The sequence below is a fragment of the Podarcis raffonei genome, chromosome 3, assembly GCF_027172205.1.
Source record: "Podarcis raffonei isolate rPodRaf1 chromosome 3, rPodRaf1.pri, whole genome shotgun sequence".
NCBI lineage: Eukaryota > Metazoa > Chordata > Lepidosauria > Squamata > Lacertidae > Podarcis > Podarcis raffonei.
This window is the reverse complement of record NC_070604.1, coordinates 68,838,942-68,857,822: the sequence shown is the minus strand read 5'-3', so window position 1 is coordinate 68,857,822 and position 18,881 is coordinate 68,838,942. Positions and strand designations below refer to the sequence as shown.

Here is an 18,881-nt window from a genome sequence, read left to right as displayed (position 1 = left end):
TTCTTGTTGTGAAGGCAAGCTGGAATTGAAGTCAAGGATTTCGGACGAAGCTGGAGGAGTGGTGTTGCCTTTCATTCAGTTATTCATGCCATCCGTCCAGAACTAGTGGACTTGGAGAGGTTGAAAACAAGATCTAACAAGGAAAATTTGGAAGAGGCATTTACAATTGCAGAGTCAGAATTAGGAATTCCAAGACTTCTTGATCCTGAAGGTATCATATCATTGAATTTAACCACTGTTGAACTGTAACCCTAGCCTCATTTTAGTTTTGTTTTTGGGAGGGAGTTCTTTTTAAGATACTTTCGTGTGTGTGCATGTGTGATATTTTAATTTTACATGATTGAGGGCAGTGTATGTCCCAACATTTTATACAGTTCAGCTTTGTGTTAATTTACTGTCTTCCTCATTCTTTTCAGATGTGGATGTGGATAAGCCAGATGAGAAATCAGTGATGACCTACGTAGCACAATTCCTGAAACACCTCCCAGATCCTCATAATGCAGCCGGTGATGCACAGGAGACAGATGTATGTTCTTAATTCTATTTTACATAGACTACACAACTTTTACACAATATGTGCAATGCGGACAATATTTTACATAGACACTGATTCTGTATTCTCTCTGTTTGTCAAAGCACAATAGGGGTCTAAAGAAGCTAGGAATAGTTTGAGTTGAGAGCTGTTGAGAGAAGATGGGGGGAATAAATGTTTGCAATAGAAAGAGAAGGGGCAGTGGACTTGAATTGCTTCCTCATCTCAAGCAGCATCAAAAGTACCTTTTAATAAATAAACTTTTCAACTTGGCTTTATGGATATAATTGCAATAACTGCTTTCCATAAGTTTTGTTTCCTATCAACTATTAATCTATATGCAGCCCAATCCTGTGCAGTTTTACTCAGAAGTAAGTCTAATATAGCTCAATGGTGTTTACTCCTCTCTACGTGTGTGTAGAATTGCAATGTAAGGAACAATATATAAGTAAAGAATGCATAAATTATTACAGTGCAAATATTTGACATGGAGATACACGTTCATCTGTCCTTTCTAATTCACTTGGATTGTTGACTTTAGAAAATCTGTTTCTGCTCTGTATTTCTTTCCTGTTGGACTGGCCTAACTGTAGTATATTTTGTCAGCAAACAATCTTTCATTTGGCTTTTCATCCTGATCATACCATCTTTTGTTTGGCAAGGGCTAGTAGTGCCACTACTGAGACAATCTGTTCAGCTTCTCACCAGCAGCAGGACAGAGAAAATGCATCTGGTGCTTCTCAGCAATAACCCATGAGTTCTGTGGCTGAAGTGTGCAGACTTTCTGTCCTTTCCAGCCCAGCTCTCAGCAGTGACGGTGAATCATTCAATGTAAAGGGATAATGCAAAGCGTTTTCTTTGCAGCTCACACATATATTTCAATATTTATGCCCCCTCAGGATATAAGTAACAAGAGAAAAATAACATTGTTATTTACATCTTGGTAGATCAGTGCCATATCTAGAGAAGCAGTTCATAGTATAGTTTTCGCGTGCTTCTAATAAGAACTATTTGCTGTAGGACTTCAGGAGCAGCTGGGGCATTGATTTCACTAGATGCAAAAAGTAGGAGCTGGGGCTAGTCTGGTGCAATTATTGGCTGAATCAGTGTTGCTAAATTCATTGGAGGCAGGGTCCATTGCAGTCCTATAGTACAGCTCTCTATCTGAATATTTGAGCCTTGGCAACTGCCTTTTAAAATACACTGCCATGTCCTCTATGTATAAGATGGATGTGGTGTAAGAGGCCTTTTATCAAAAGAACAAGACCATAAAGTTCAGAATGTATTGTGCCTCTAGCTTTTTGAATAGGAAATGGAGATTACTTACTAGACAAATATGTATTGATACAAATTATTGATAAAATAAGTCACTCAGTGTTTGCTGAAAATCACTGGGAAAATTGCATTTCTTGGGGTTTCTGTGTTTTCCCTGTTGTCATCTCATCTTTCTTCCAGTGCTGATTTGTCCATAGTTGCAGTGCAGTGCATTCAGGCATAACACAGAATATAGCACTGTTGTCTCATTTAGTGTGGAGCAGTGGTTTGTGATATGGTTGGTGGTCACATATTTTTCTATTTCTGCAGTACTAGCAAAGCTCACCCTGCCCCCTTTTGCCACATATATGTGCATACATACCCACTCATGCATGCATGCATGCATGCATTCACACTAACAAGGAGTTTCCCTATCAGTGCTGCCTATGGAGAAACCTGGTACAGGGCTTGTCAATTTCACCAGGCTTCTCCCAGGAAAATCCTTGTCTATCAGGGTGTGTGTGTGTCTACCAGGCTCTGTGTATACTCCCCTCTTCTCAACGCTTATTGCGTTTTCTATTTGCCACAGAGGCAGCTGGAAGGGTCTTGTGCCACTCACTTTGTCTCCCATCAGTGGCATCCCTGCACTTACTGGGAGTGAGAGGGTTATGGTGGCGGGGAGGTTGGCAGCTGGATCAGCAGATTGGTTCTGCTGCTGGACCTATGCAACTCCCCTTCCTGGTAAGTTCAGAAATTATGATGATGAGAGACCAGGTGCACAGCGCACTCTCTCCACCAGATGCCTCCAACTTGGCGCCCCGCTTGGGAACACCATTCCATGGTGTTCTTTGCCTTCATTCCTTCCAGTGAAAGAAACTATAACTGGTGGCTTGGATGATGAGATAACCCTGGAGATAGTGGTGTAGCAGCTGACTTCTCCCCATTGGTGTTAGGGAGAGAAAGCAGTAAGCAGGCAAAGTGGAAAAGAAGGGAGGTTACTATGATCACGGCCCCCTTCTTGCCCTTCTCTTATGTGTTGCACCTTACATGGGAACTAGAGAAAATAGAATAGAAGTGTAAATCTCCTCCCCCCCACCAGCTTTTTTGGTTTTTCATCTAGAATAGGCTTCCTCAACCTCAGCCCTCCAGATGTTTTTTGGCCTACAACTCTCATGATCCCTAGCTAGCAGGACCAGTGGTCAGGGATGATGGGAATTGTAGTCTCAAAACATCTGGAGGGTCGAGGTTGACGAAGCCTGATCTAGAAGCAACTCTACTCCACTGACTCCAAAAGCATGTAGGCTCCACCGTGCTAGAGCAGCAAACAGAAGTGCAGCCCTCCCTATGGAGCAGCCAGACAGAAGACCTCTGCTGTTTCTGCCCAGCTGTGTCAAATGATCTTGCTCTTAGTGCTACTTGTGGTTTATCAGGTTTGCAGGTTGGCCACCCATGCACTATAAGGCTGTGTTCTCTTTCTCCATCCCATAATATGAAAAAATCAGGAATTGAAAAATTCTCAGAATAGACATATTGTTTCTTTTTAAAAGACAAAGACATTAAACATTTTTTAATTTAAATTTTTTAAAAAAAAATTAAAGACACATTCATTGAGTGCCATTAAACATAAGTGTTGAGAAGAGAGGGGAATACACAATACAAGGGGAAGAAATAATGCAACCAGTTTGAACAAAAAGCAGAACACAATCAGCTCAGGTGGATAACCCTGGCATTGACAATGCAATAACCAGAGGTAGATGAAAGGGGAGAAATGCCATCGGTAAAGTAGAAAGGAGCCAAATAATTATTTATTACTATCCCAGAAATAAGTGTTTATAGCAGTCAAGTAATTTGCTGGATTTCCTGCTACAAGGCCAGTAATGGTAGCATGATAGACCTATTCACTAGATCACTCATCACATGAATCTTATCATTAAGTGATTACAAAAATCACTTGTAACTGTGACTGTCTGACTTTATGTGCCTCTGTTGTACTGTTTTGTCCCACAGATGCTACTTAATGCTTTTAATCTAACATTTTCATACTATTTTGTGTGATCACTATTTTATTTTATTTTACTTCTCTTTTCATTGGCTAGCAGTTCATTAGTTTTCACAGAGGTTTTTTTCATGCAATTACACTAAAGATTGTTCAGAGATTTTCTGTTAGTTGGTATGACTACTGATGTGAAGTCTCAGAAAGTTGTGCTGATTGGTACTTAACCATTTCTACCTGTAAAATTGTTTATCATTGGTATTCACATGTGCCTTAAAGCATAAGAACTAAACAGTGCTCTCCCTACTTCCCAAATTGTGTTAAGATGAGGTTAGCAAAGGTGCAACCACACACACTAATTTAGTGTAAATCCAAATATAGTGAGGGTTCAGTACTAGGGACATTCAGTCAACCCTTGTCTTGCCTAGAAGAGAAGGCATCTCATGTCTCAGGAGCCTATTTCTCCCTAGAACTTTGTGCCCACCTCTCATCTGCTTTACGGCTACTGAGAAACATATCTACAGTTGGGAACTGTAGAGATAAGTTATAATATTTGATCAACAAGGAGCCAAGACTCAAAGTCTTCTATCTTCCAAGAGGTCTGGACCTGAAGATTTAGCAACTTCCTGTGCATTGAAGAATAATGTACATACATTTTTCAATGTACTTCTCTCTTCTTTCTTTCTTTTTTCTGTGTTTATTTATTTATTTGCCTTTCTCTGCTTCCGCTATCCATTTTTCTTCATATCGCTAGAAGCCACTTCAAGCAATTTCATCTTTTGTTATTTCTAAACCTAAATACAAGGTAAGGTTTAAACATGGTGAATTAAACTGACTCACTAGTTTATTATTATTTATCATTATGTATGTAAACCACTTGATCATCAAAAACCTATAGTTGGCATTGCTAGATATTAACTATTTTATCCCATGTTTGTGGGGGGGTGTCTTCACCTTTTATCTTTAGACACTATATTTAACTGATCATCCTTATATAACAGATGGTTAATTAAACATTTTATAACATACTTTCTATGTCATCTAAAGTTACATATACTAGCCAGTTTAACGTAGCAAATAATAACAAAATACTCTTCAAGGCAAAACTGTGTAAGGAACATTTCAATAGTCCCCAGGTGCTGACAAAGCTGACAACCAGCTCTTGTCCACAAAAGTCAAACATTCAAGACTTTGCAGCCAGTCTTGGTCCAGTATCAGGAAAGTATTGCATTCAGAGGCAGCTGCTAGATGTGAAAATGTGGCCAAATAAGGGATGCAGAATCTGCATGCAAAAACTTGCTTCTGTACACTAGTCTCCTTTGCCAGGTTAACTTTTGAAGTGGCTCACAACATGAAAAGAAAAATCAACTATAAAATAAAGTACCTAAATTTAAAGAGCATAAAACAACATTGTGAAATAAAAAAACCCACAGATTTAAAACAGCCAGGTGACTGACAATAGTTTAAAAAATGCAAAGTAGAACAATAGCCATACAACTGGATACACATCTGGCTTGTTCCATATCTTAGTGGATAGATTAATGTACATATTTTGTCACGCCACCCAATTTCTGAGCAGTGTGAAGTTCCAGGGACTCCAGGTGCTTACCCTGGGTCTGTATTTCCTTTGAAATGAGATATAGTGGAGACTGTGGAGTCTTTATGATATAAGGTTTATTTACACATATATACAACCTGAGTCTACAATGGAGGGGTTCACAGCATTAACACCCCAAAAGGGCCTTGCTTCTTTCATAGCCACAGCCTTGGATTCCAGCAGAAATGATGCATGGCTCTGTCTTTCTGGCTTCCCAGCTTGCTTCCAGCTTCTGGCTCACATAACACAAACTCTTAACTCTGGCTTTTGTCTTTCTAACTACCAGACAGTTGAGGGAGGAGGGCCCACCCATTTTCTGTCTGGCACAGAACCACTTCCTTTGTTACCTTAATGAACCATACATAGGCCATTACCTCACCAGGAACTTCAGACCTTGTGCAAGCATAGCATATACTCTGCTAGCTCAACTTGAAATAATATTTCTATTTGGACTCTGGAGATGTGTAAACGTATCAGACTAATTGCCTGCTTCCTGTGAGAGGACTTCTCATGGGCATCTGGTTGTTGACTGTGACAACAGAGTGTTGTAGTAGGTGGGCCTTTGGCCTGATCCAGCAAAGTTCTTCTTATGTTCTTACCTCTTGCACCTTTCTCACTACCACTCCAAAAACAGCAGCCATGGGACAGAGGTTGAAGCCTTTCCCCCTGTGTTGTTGCCCTTGACAGAGTTGCTGTTAGGCAGGAGCGGAAAACTTGCTTTGAAAGGACAATTCACATCAAGGAATCAGCACAGTGGGAAAGGGGTAAACCTCCCTTCTCCCATGGCTCTGAACCAAATGCCACCCACATGTCTGCAGCTGCTTTTATCAGAAAAATGAAGAGGGGAAAGGATGTCTGGTCTGGAGATGTGTTTGCACTTGTGCAACATTGCGTCTAGTTTGTTCTTTGCATTTTAATAGTGATGCTCTATAGAATATTCAGCAAATCTTCAGAAAGCTATTCACTTTTCTTTATACAAAGCTAAAACACAACATTTTGAGAGTCAAATCCTGTTAAGTTGGCTTTTTTATTTTTACATGTTGATGGCCAACGTTAGTCATGCTCAGAACTGACTTCTGTAGTAACTTAGCAGTTCAAAAGCATGTCAAAGTGCAAGTAGATAAATAGGTACCGCTCTGGCGGGAAGGTAAACGGCATTTCTGTGCGCTGCTCTGGTTCACCAGAAGTGGCTTAGGCATGCTGGCCACATGACCCAGCAGCTGTACGCCGGCTCCCTCGGCCAATAAAGCGAGATGAGCACCGCAACCCCAGAGTCAGTCACGACTGGACGTAATGGTCAGGGGTCCATTTACCTTTACCTAAATTCATTAAGTTTAGTAGGTCTCCTAGTTGGATATCACCGTGAGAAATGACTTTATTTTCCAAAACAACGTTGCTCTACATCCTGATGTTCAAGCATATGGTAAATTTGTATATACATATTTGTAAAGAAATAACTTTTTAAAATTTATAACATTTTAATCCTGCTCTTCTTCCAAACAGTTCCCATATTCCATGAGAACTATTTCCACTTTCTTTGAAGATAAAAAGGTTAGGTTAGGATGAAATGGTGATTGCCCCAGTGATACCCAGTAGTTTTGTAGTGGAGTAGAGATAGGAATCCAACTTTCCATTATCAAAGCCCAATATGCTAACTGCTACACTGCTGGCTCTCCTTTAAGGTTATGGGGTGAGTGTGAGTGGGTGCAAAAAGTTACTCATAGTGCTCAAAGTGGAAAGGAAAAAGGCAATGGATGGTTTCAGATCACATTAGCTTCAATTACATCAGTTACAAAGACGCAGGATAGATTGAGGCCTGCCTCAACACAAGTAAAATGACAACAAATGGAATCTGATTAAGCTTGCCATGGCACAACCATTTTCAACTTGCAGTAATATGGAGGCAGGTAGTACTAGTAGCACTATAAGAGACCCCATCTGTATTGGCAGTCTGCTGGCTTTTGAATACACACTTGTTTACACAGGTATCCCCCTGATTTCCTGTCCTTGGTGTCCTGTCTTTTAATTGCTGTATGTACTGTTTTATGGTATATTTTAACTATAAATCTAGTTGTTGTTTTTTTAAAGATATTTATTGAAATTTTCCACTTTATTTTTTTTTTTAATTAAATATTTATTGGCATTTTCAAAAAACACACAACAAACAAAAACAAAAAATAAACAAAACAAAGAAAAAAACACAAAAATCAAAACTAAACAAGAAAGTAGAAAAAACACACAAAATTTCTGATACTTGTTATTCTTAACCTTATTTCTCAGACCTCCTCACACCTCCCCTTCTTGTATTCCAATTTAAATTGTCAGTTCAGCAAGTCCTTAACTTATTTCTTCACCTTAACTTGAACATTTGTTCTAAAATACTATTGTTTTACTTTACTTCTTTTTCCCATTTCCTCAATTAATTTTTAACAGCCTTATTTTCAATTAATTTAAAAAGGAAAGACCAATTTTACCTTATTAAAATCACACATCAATACTTATACCTCATTGATTATTCTTAAACCTTTTTCCTAAAGTCGACCAAAATTTCCCTTCCACGATTGGCCCAATTTCCTTACCACTAACAAAATATAAAAAGCAAAATTATCCTTATGTACCCTTTGGATTCCCAACCTCCACCCACCCTTTTCCCGGTTCCAGTCCCCAACCAATATCCATCAGTCTTTATATTATTTATTTAGCCTGGCGATCTCACGTCCGAGGCCCTTATATCTCTCTCAGTTCCTTTCTGCCGGTCTCTTTGATAGTCCTTGATGTTAAGCCCCAAGTCTCGGAGGGGCTCCGGCCCAACAGAATCCATGTTGCTTCCAGCCAGTCCTCCATACTTAAAAGCAAAGCCTATGGGGTGCTCCAACTCTTGTTTCAAATTTCTTTCAGATCCAAATGTCCCCAAAGCTCCAGCTTTCACCTTCAACAAATTTGTAATCCTCAGGTCTTCAGATCTCCTCCAAAGGGGATCTCTCCATTTTCCAAACTCCCATTCAGACCAGGCTTTCCACATCCTATTTTTATTGTCCTTTTTTATCATCATGTCAGGCCTCATATTGTAACTCTCCTTTGACTCCTGCAGATCTCCTGCTCCTCCTACATTTTCTTCGAAAACAACATATTGCTCCATCGTATCCACACTTTCAGTTTCCTTTATTTGTTCAGTTGAGTAGGCTTCCTGTTTCAAGTCCTTATCAGGCTCAAAACTGTTGTTTACTGTCCAATGTAGTAGTGATACCTTTGTAGACAAAGCATTGTATTCATCTTGCAAGTTTCCCAAGAGAACGAATGCTCTGTCCAATTCTGCTTGGATTTTACATACTCCAGCCATTTTTGTGATGTAGTGTCCCTGTTACCCCTCTAGGGGGATTTTAGTTCCTTAATGTTCCTTTCAGCTCAAAACCAAAAGTCCAGTTATTTTGTATCAGCCCTCCTTATTTTCAACAAGTTATACTGAATAAACCAGCAAAAACAGCAGAAACAATGTTCTCTTTTTCCAGCTGACAACTAGCTGACTAACAGCTCACTTGACAGCTGTCAAAATCTTCAATGCAACAGGCTTTCTCATAGGACGTTCCCGGGTCTCGGGGGGGGGGTGAAATTTCGACTCCCAAAATTCTTTTTATCCTCCAGTAAATCTTCTTGTAGTGTCAAAACCGTGAAGTCAGGATCTTTCATTAAAAAACAAGAAACAGATTCTCTCGACCTTAGCTGCCCAGTCCTTTGCTTTAAATTGTTTACAAAGAGGGGGGGGTGGACTTCCTTTTTAGCCCCTTCCCGCTCGTTCCAAATCCCAAATTAAAAATTTTTTAGGGTTCCAATCTCCGTATTACTCACGGGTTTATGTTTTAGAGTCCAATCGGTCTTGGAAGAAGTTGGCGCTCTCTGTCAATGGCTTGCGGCTTCACTCCGTAGGCGAAGGAGTACTCTCAGCACCACGCCCCACCCTGCCTCCGTTCCGAAGCCTTTAAAAAGGCTCCGTCGCGGATTGGGGGGGCGCAAATGGTGCCCGCCGAGTCTCTGTGTTCACAGGCATCCGCGCCTGTGATTTTAAGGGTCTCCGCTTCGCCGCAGCGGCCAGACCCAGACCCTACGGAGCCAATTCCCTCCGGAGCTCGGAGGGAATCCGCCATTAAACAATGGCGCCAACCCGGAAGTCCTCCGAAATTTCCACTTTAATACATTTTAAAAAATCAAAAAAGAAAAAACAAAAAAAGTTAAAAACACATAAAGTTTACAATCCTTATTTTTCTATAACATATTTCCCTGACTTCCCCACACCTCCCCTTCTTATATTCCAATTCAAATTGTTAGTTCAACAAGTTCTTATCCCCAATTTTTAACCTTTTTCTATTTAGTTCATTTTAAAAAAGCCAATTTTACCTTATTGTCAGCGCTGCCCAAGGTCCCAGCTCACACAAGACCAATGCTGCTTCGTTCTTTAGTATAAAAGTCTTTATTGAAGTTCAGTTTCACTTCCACACGCGTAGCGTGCAACGCTACGTCTGTAACCTCAGACCGCCAAAGCTCCATCTGAATCTCCTCCCCCCTGACACCAGTTTAAGATTCTAGCCTTACTCCACCTCTTCCTCTGTTCCTTCCTTCTCTGGGTCCGCCTGCTAGTCGGGGTCTCACCCTTCCTAGACTCCTCTGACGCTGAGTCCCCTGACTCTTCCCCCTCCCTCCTTCGGGCTTTAGGACCTGGCTCCCAATCCGGGTTTGCTGCTATCCCGCGCTCCTGCACATTTGAACTTGGCGCGCGCGCCCAACCTCCCACTTTCCTTCTGACCGTTACATTTGTGTCACTGCTCCCTCCTTCGGGGAGGCTAGCTGTAACTGACCTCCCCTCCGTTTCCCCACTTTCCGATGGGGGCGTGGTCATCCCTGACTCATCTTCTCTCCCCGCTGGAGGAGAGGCTGGTCCTGACTCATGTGACTCTTCCCCCCCACTGCGCTCTGGTGGGGGAGCTGGTCCTGATCCTCCGCTGCTCCCTTGGGAGTCCCCGCTGGCTCCTTGCTTCTGGTGCGTCCCCTCTGGGACCCCCCTTGCCCTTACCATAGGCGCCCCCTTCTGGGAATCTTCTGATTCGCTGGAGAAGCTCATGGAATCTCTCGGGTCACTGTCATATTCCCCTACGCTCCCCTCGGATTCCTCTCCTCCGCTCTCTATTTGCTCTCTCCCCTGTGCTTCTGCTCCTGAGCCTCTGACACTTATAAACATCAATATTTATACATCAATTCTCATTCTTAAAACTTTTTTCTAAAGTCGACCCAAATTCCCTTCCACGACTTCCCCAATTTTCATACAAATAGCAAAACAAAATAAAAGCAAAAACAGATTGTAGTTATGCACCCTTTGGATCCCCAAACTCCACCCCCCCTTTCCCGGTTTCAATCCCCAACAAATGTCCATCAGTCTTGATCTACTATCAGCCTGGAGATCTCACGTCCGAGGCTCTTAATTCTCTCTCAATTCCTCTCTGCCGGTTTTTTTGATAGTCCTTAATATTAAACACCAGATCTCGGAGAAGCTCTAGCCAAATGGGATCCATATTTCTTCCAGCCAGACCTCCATACTTAAAAGTGGAGCCCGAATCTTGTTTCTTACTCCTTTCAAGTCCAAATGTCCCCAAAGCTCCAACTTCCACCTTAATCAGATTTGTAATCCTTGGATCTTCAGATCTCCACATAAGGAGATCTCTCCATTCTTCAATCTCCAATTCAAACCAGATTTTCAACATCAAGTTCTTATTTTCCTTTGTAGCCATCATGTCAGGCCTCTGGCTCTCCTTTGTCATCTGCAGCATTACAGCTCCTCCTTCCTTTTCCTCAGGAACAACATATATCTCTTTCTCCACACTCTCAAAGTTCTCAAGTTTCTCTTCTTGTCCAGCTGCATAAACTTCCTGAGTCAAGTCCTTATCAAATTCGATGAATTTATTTACCGTTAAGTCCAGAGTTGCAACATTTGTAGCCAAAACATCAATTTGGCCTTGTAACTTTCCCAAGAGAACAAAAACTCTGTCCAATTTAGCTTGTATTTTCCCTCCTTCAGCCATTCTTGTAATGTCCCAAAACCCCCTCTAGAGGGATTTTGGTTACTTAATATTCCTTCCAGTTCAAATCCAAAAGTCAAGTTAGTTTGTATCAGTTCTTCCTTGTTTTCAACAAATTATAACCAAATTGTAACAAATATAACCAGCAGAGACAACAGAAACAAAGTTCTCTTTTTCAGCTTTGACAGCTAATTTGACAGCTGTCAAACTCTTCAATACCTCTTCAACAGGCTCTCTCGCGGATCACTCCCGGGTCCGGGGGGGTGGCACTTCAGCTCCCAAAATTAGCTCTTATCCTCCAGTAAAATTACTTATACTGCCAAATCGTGAAATTAATGTCTTTTATCCAATAAACAAGAAAAAATTCTCTCGACCTTAGTTAGCTGATCCTTGCTTAAGATTATTTACAAGACGGGGAGACGGACTTCCTGTTTGCGCCTTCCCCAATCGTGCCTAATGCCAAAAAAAATTTTTTCTTTGTAAATCCAATTTCCATACTACTAACTATAGATCTAGTTTAATGGCTTTATGTGTTGTTTTTTTTGTAAACCACTTAGAAACCTATTCTGCTATGAAGCAATATATAGATTAATAAATAATCCTACCCCATCTCACTTTGATCACCAGCTCGCCCTACAATTTCAACACTTGCTGAAAACCCATTTATTTTCTGAGGCCTTTATTGGTGACTAATACTAGCTGACTTCTTTTAATACTAGCTGCTTTCTTTCTGTTAACCTAGTGGCTGCTATTTTACTCTGAATTGTAACTGTATTGTAGTTGTGCTCCCCCCCCCCTTTTTCTTTTTTTGAATACCACCTTGTTATTGTGTAACAAGGTATGTAACACGCTGAAGTTGGAAGCAGCCATGGGTGACATCAAATAACCTGATTCCCAGAAAAAAGATAGTCCAGCAAATGCCACATTGTGCACCACAAGTACCTGTGCTACTTCCTAAATGTGTCTATGTTGCATCCATTTCTGTTCTTTTAGATTAATGCATTTGTTCCTATTTAAACATTTCCCTAGGTGCCAAATAGCAAATGGGGTTTTTTTTAATGGTACAGTTCTGTCTCAATAACACCTCAATCTGTTGAAGATATAAATTCAAATATTTGCTTAGATTGAGTTCAGTTTGTTAAACAGCAGTATGGTGTTAGGAATATAGGTTGTTAAACCTTTTTACCCAATTCAGTTGCACACAGCAGCTGACCTCTTTCAGCCCCTCTTGCAATAAGCAGACCACACAAAGTTAAGTAAGTTAAAAATGTTTTACTTACAGATTTAATGTCTCAATCCTCCATTGTTCCATGCAGCAGCAAGGATAATACAGGCAAAATATAGAATATAATTCCAAACATGTGCTGTAAGCTCAGAAGCAAGCTTACACACATCCTCCTTAGTTGGTTACATGATACAGCAAGAGAGATAGGAAGGAAGGAAGATGAAATAAGCTTCGCTTCCTCTCCAGAGGAGAGGGGGCATGACCTAACTGGGCATAGGAATCAACTCCAGTCTTAACCCCTTCATGCACTAACTAGCACTGTGCTTGCTAGTTATGTTTGACTGCAATCTCTCACAGGAACATCAGTTCCATCTATCAATTGGTCATGTGTCTGGGGCTGATGGAAGTTGGAGTTCAAAATCATCTGAAGGGCAATGGGTTCCCAATCCCCAGTCTCAAGTTTGCTTTCATGGCCATGCAGTCCCCTAGAGTCCCATTGCATTATCCCTATTTGAGTGTTCATACTGCACATGGTAGTAATCAAATGAGGGGAAGAGCAGAACACTGTTCACTATCCCCACCCCTGTTGTCACATCCTTAAGTGTCCCTGCCACTGTGTGTGTGTGTGTGTAAGTCTGACATAAGAGGAAAGAGTGTAGTTCAGTGGTAGAGAATCTGCTTTGCATGCAGAAGGTTCCAGGTTCAAACCAGTCATATCTAGGTAGGAGTGGGAATGGCCCCTGCCTATAACCCTGGCAAATCACTGCCAGTCAGTGCAGATAATACTGACCTAGAAGTACCAATAGTCTGACTCACTGTAAGGCAGCTTTTTCTGTTCCTCGGGTGGGGACAGTGAGTACAGTGCAGTGAGTGTCTCATAAGGTCTGAATACCAGAATAGGGCTCCTGTAATCTGACTCAATGGTGCTGCATCAAGGTGAAAGCAAATGACTTACACAATGACTATCAAAAGATTTTTGAGAATGCCCAAACATGAAGATACGCCATTATCATTATCATTATTAATATCCTGCCCATCTAGCTTGGCCTCCCCAGCCATTCTGGGCAGCTTCCAACAGGATTTTAAGAAACTCAATTAAAGTTCAAACATTAAAAACTTCCCTAAACAGGGTTGCCTTCATATGTCTTCTAAAAGTCAGATAGTTGTTTATTTCCTTGACATCTGGTGGGAGGGCCTTCCACAGGGCGGGCACCACTACCGAGAAGGCCCTCTCCCTGGTTCACTTCTCTCAGTGAGGGAACTGCCAGAAGGCCCTTAGTGCTGGACCTCAGTGTCCGAGCAAAACGATGGGGGTGGAGACGCTCCTTCAGGTATACTGGGCCAAGGCCATTTAGGGCTTTAAAGGTCAGCACCAACACTTTGAATAGTGCTCGGAAACGTCCTGGGAGCCAATGTAGGTCTTTCAGGACAAGTGTTATATGGTCTCGGCATCCACTCCCAGTCACCAGTCTAGCTGCTGCATTCTGGATTAATTGTAGTTTCTGGGTCACTTTCAAAGGTAGCCCCATGTAGAGTGCATTGCAGTAGTCCAAGCGGGAGACTACTGCACCACTCTGATGAGACATTCTGCGGGTAGGTAGGGTTTCAGCCTGCGTACCAGATGGAGCTGGTAGACAGCTATCCTGGACACATATGCTATGAGGAAACAAATAAATTATTTCTATGCCACCCCATATCTGTAGATCTCAGGGCAGTTCACAACATAAAATTAGAGCAAAAGCTGTATACATACTTGGAAAATGTGAAACTGGTTTTGCATGATAACACAATTTATAGCACACACAGTCTTACATCTTAAACAAGATGTGGTTTTCATTTGGCCTATTTATTTTTACCTGTCGCAGAGAGAGGACAGACTAATGCTAAGAGACCTGAAAATATGGGTAGAACAATTTGAAAGAGACTTGACAAGAGCACAAATGGTGGAAGCAAGCTTGCAGGAGAAGTACCAGGTAAGAATGGGGAGGTTTTTTTGTTGCAAAATTAAACATTTGATTTTAAAAAATAGTGATTCCTTGAAGCAAGTGTTATGCGTGTGGTTAGCTTACGCTAGCCAAACTTTCACAATGCTCCCTTGATGTGAGTTTGTTTGGGGGAGAAGATTGCATTTCAGACTTAGTTAAAAATGAAGAAAGCCTTTCATATGGCAGGTGGACAGACACACATACTCAAGTTTACATGTGATCTAATCCCACCACATATGTGACCAAAACTCCAAGATTAGTTTCAGATTTAGCCAGCATAGTGCAAAAGCACACTTCAAATATATAATCAAGGAACTGTGAAGAACTGGAGGCCTCCAAATGTACTATAGCACCCTCAGTGTAGAACTAGCCCTCAACATTGTCTCTGCAGGACTGGTTTCAGGTTTGAGGTGCTCCTTGGCAGAGAGCCCTGTAGTGGATCTCTTCCTCTGTTTATAGACGCTGCTGGGCTTGGTGCTTGGAAGCAGTAACAGTGCTTCAAGCAGGCAGGCAGCTGAGCCAAAGTCCTATTATTATTATTATTATTATTATTATTATTATTATTATTAATATTACTACTACTACTACTATTACTATCTCATTACAAAACTGATTTAAAACTAAAGCAGAACAAAAGCTAAAAATGTTCATATACACAAAAGGCAGCATAATACATCCCACCCACTAAAGGAGGGCACAGTATCTAAAACTTTCCAAGTTAAAGCCTGGCTGAAAGTAAATGCTTTTGTTTGGCACAGTAGGTCCAAACCAGCACTTTAAATTTAGCCCAGAAGCTAGCTTCTGCTTAGAGCTTTCAGAATGGGAAAAGGTGATCCATGGGGCCCCGGAATGCTGGTATCATAACAGATGCACAAGGGTGCTGGGTGGTGGTGCTGTTCACGTACCCCTGCTTCCTCCAGATAACTCAAATAGCTTTCCAGAGGCAGTAGGAATGACAGAGACAATTTGATTAGCAGTGGATGCTGTTACAAATGCATGGTTTGTCCAGTATTACAGATCACAATTTGTAGATTTGGAAGGGACCATGAGGGTCATCTAGTCCAACCCCCTACTTGCAGGGATTTTTCACCCAACATGGGGCTCAAGCCCATGACCCTGAGATTAAGAGGCTCATGCTCTACTGACTGAGCTATCCCTCATCTCATTAATTTGAGTGTTCTGCTTCCCATCCTATATGGGTCAGCAGAATATTGGGTCCTTGCCATGTCTTATGTCTGCTTTTCTATTTTGGCTTGGGAGGAACTTTATTTGTTCTTTTGCCAACATTTCTTTTATCCTTGCTCTCTTGTTTTCCTTGCAGTCCTTTAAACATTTCAGAGTACAGTATGAAATAAAGAGGAAACAGATTGAATCTGCAATACAGTCTCTAAGGAAAGACGGCAAACTGTCTCTTGATCAAGCTCTGGTGAAGCAAGCATGGGACAGAGTTACTTCCCGGGTAAGTTTTCAGAAAATATTATTGCACACATCCCAGTCTCTGAGCAGTGAGATACTCCAGGGGTACCACCACTTACACAGGGTTTGCTTTCTTAGAATGAAGGTAAATGGAGGCTGTGGTCTCTTTAGGATATATAGTTTTATTTGCACACCTATACAATCTGAGCATAGAATGAAGAGGCTCATAGCATCAACACTCCACAAGTCTTGCCTCCCAATAAAGTTCCCAAGCCATAGCACGGGGTTTAGCACAGAGCAAGACAAGTCTCTGTGTTCCAAGCTTCCAGCATGAACCAAAATTCTCTCTCACGCATAGTCTCCCTTGACCTGATGTTCCCCATCCTAGGTTGAGTGGCAATCAACCAGGTAAGCGGGGCAGGTGGGAATGCCTACCCCTTACTGACAGCACCACCATTTAGTGAAAATCTCACCTGAATAAGAGATATTCATTCCCTGTCTCTCTCTCTCTCTCTCTCTCATACACACACACACACACCCACACACACACCAGTATTTTCCTCCCTTCTGTGGCCCTAAAATCTACTCTATGTTCCCCACAGGTAGCTACTAGGCAGCTATGCAGCTATACTGTTTAGAAGACATAGCAATGTTCATGTCCATTGCTCACTGCTTCTTCTGGTTATACAGCCCATACACAAAAAGGCACAGTCCCTGGCCACATTCCAGAGTGTTGCATTCTAGGATCCTACCTGCTTATAGGCTGATTGACTTCCTCCTGGGGCCTGATTGGGCTGCTCCTGCAGGCCAATCAGATTGTTGCATTCTAGGATCCTACCAGCCTATTGTTCTAGGATCCAAGTTTAGTACATAACAGGTATAGAAGTTTTCGTGCAGAAGGAAACATGGTACATTTCAGGAACTGGAAATGCTGATAGGAGCAGAGTGGTGTGTATCATGGTATAGGTACTTCAAGTTTCTTACTAGATTGCTTTATATATATTTTTCCTGAATTTTTTGTTATTGTATGGCAACACTAGCCACTTGTCTGAAATCTCAGTTTAATGCAACTGTCAGCTTATCCATAAAGAATTTTTTAATATGCTTACACCTCTGCTTGTTGTGGAGGAGCCAAACCATATGGTTAGCATTGTGTTCACAACATCATTATTTATCAATATTTTCATGTGTATCTGGGGTTTTTGAATCAAATACATTACATCTCCCCGCATCCCTAAATAATACCCCCCAGACTATACATGCTGATGCTACTAACAGTCTAATGTTTGTATTTTCCAGATATTTGAATGGCACCTGCACCTTGATAAATCTCTCCCTGCTCCTCTGGGTACTATTGGAGCCTGGCTTCATCGTGCAGAGGCTTCTCTTACGGAAGAAATCATCAGTCAACAAGCTCATGAGGAAACAGCAAACATCATAAACAGAAAGCTTGGACAGCAAAAGGTTTGTAGTGTGATTCTTCATAACGGTTATATTAAAACTATCACATTTTGCTAAAACACAGTGTAGGATGATATTTTGATAACATGAGCAGCGTTAGGTTCTTTTGTCAAAAACTAAGTAAAAAGAAGGAGGCTGAAATAGATTGGTATTCTTCGCGATAAGAGAAAAAAGATCCTACTTTTAAAAAAGAAGGGTGTGCATTTCCTTTACTGTTTTCAGCTTTTGCTATCATGTTTTCTGAATGGAGGCCCAAATATGTTATGCTAGTTTTGCTACATTCTTTGAAATAAAAAGAGACTCCTGAATGAAACATTGCTTTCATGAGTGATATGTTAGCAGCCTAGGTTAAATGAACACTTGGCCAGCTTTCTCTGTTCCCTCTAACTTCATCCATTCACTTGCTTTGTTTATATCCCTATTAATAAATGTACCGTATTTTTCGCTCTATAAGACACACCAGACCACAAGACGCACCTAGTTTTTGGAGGAGGAAAACAAGAAAAAAAATATTCTGAATCTCAGAAGCCAGAACAGCAAGAGGGATCGCTGCACAGTGAAAGCAGCAATCCCTCTTGCTGTTCTGGCTTCTGGGATAGCTGCGCAGCCTGCATTTGCTCCATAAGACGCACACACATTTCCCCTTACTTTTTAGGAGGGAAAAAGTGAGTCTTATAGAGCAAAAAATACGGTATATCTTAAGTGCTTAAGCACAAAATCAAGGAACACAAGCATAAGTGGGCAAAAAATAGGGCAGTTTCAAGGAGGAATAAGTTTCCAAAGGTTTTGGAAACCACCTGCTAACCAAGTGGTAGTTTCTTAACTTCATTCTGCCTTTTTGGTAGAGGGGAGGGGCTTGACAGTGGAGCTCTAACCACTGTCATTTCACCCCAGAAAGGCACCATGTCAAGAGCATTTAAGAAGAAAGGGCAGCGGCTGGAATATGGTTTCTGTGAGAGCAGAGATCTTTCCTGACCTTGATGAAAAAGCCAAAGTGCAGAATGGGACACCAGTCAAAACAGAAAGGGAGGCCTGCAGAGTCTCAGAAGCAAACTGCATATTTTGTGAGGCTATGGCAGGCTCCAGGGGGAAGGAATAGTCAGTGAAAATTGCCTCCTCCCCCGTTCTTCCACTGGGATTCCTTTGCTGGAACTGTTGACAGAAGAATCCCTTCCATTTGTGGGAGGTGAAGGTTGGTTCCATTCAACCCGATGAAATATGTTTTAATTTAAAAAAGCACACCACATTTTCTCTTCGGTATTGAAACAATATTAGTGATATTAAATAAATGCCATTATTTACTCCTATGCAATTTTAAGCGGGCTTTCTACAAAGGTCTTCTAATTGTTTGAT

The 18,881-nt window shown here is 41.4% G+C and overlaps 1 protein-coding gene across 1 annotated transcript in view; it reads left to right on the top strand.

Annotated features, from left to right (window-relative positions):
• The window catches only part of SYNE1 (spectrin repeat containing nuclear envelope protein 1), a 302,115-nt gene that overhangs the window by 57,310 nt on the left and 225,924 nt on the right, over positions 1-18,881 (top strand). The window contains exons 8-13 of the mRNA XM_053382199.1: positions 15-211; positions 417-526; positions 4,534-4,584; positions 14,532-14,639; positions 15,973-16,110; positions 17,367-17,531. Coding sequence (XP_053238174.1) covers positions 15-211; positions 417-526; positions 4,534-4,584; positions 14,532-14,639; positions 15,973-16,110; positions 17,367-17,531 — 769 coding nt within the window. The remainder of the gene's footprint in view (positions 1-14; positions 212-416; positions 527-4,533; positions 4,585-14,531; positions 14,640-15,972; positions 16,111-17,366; positions 17,532-18,881) is intronic.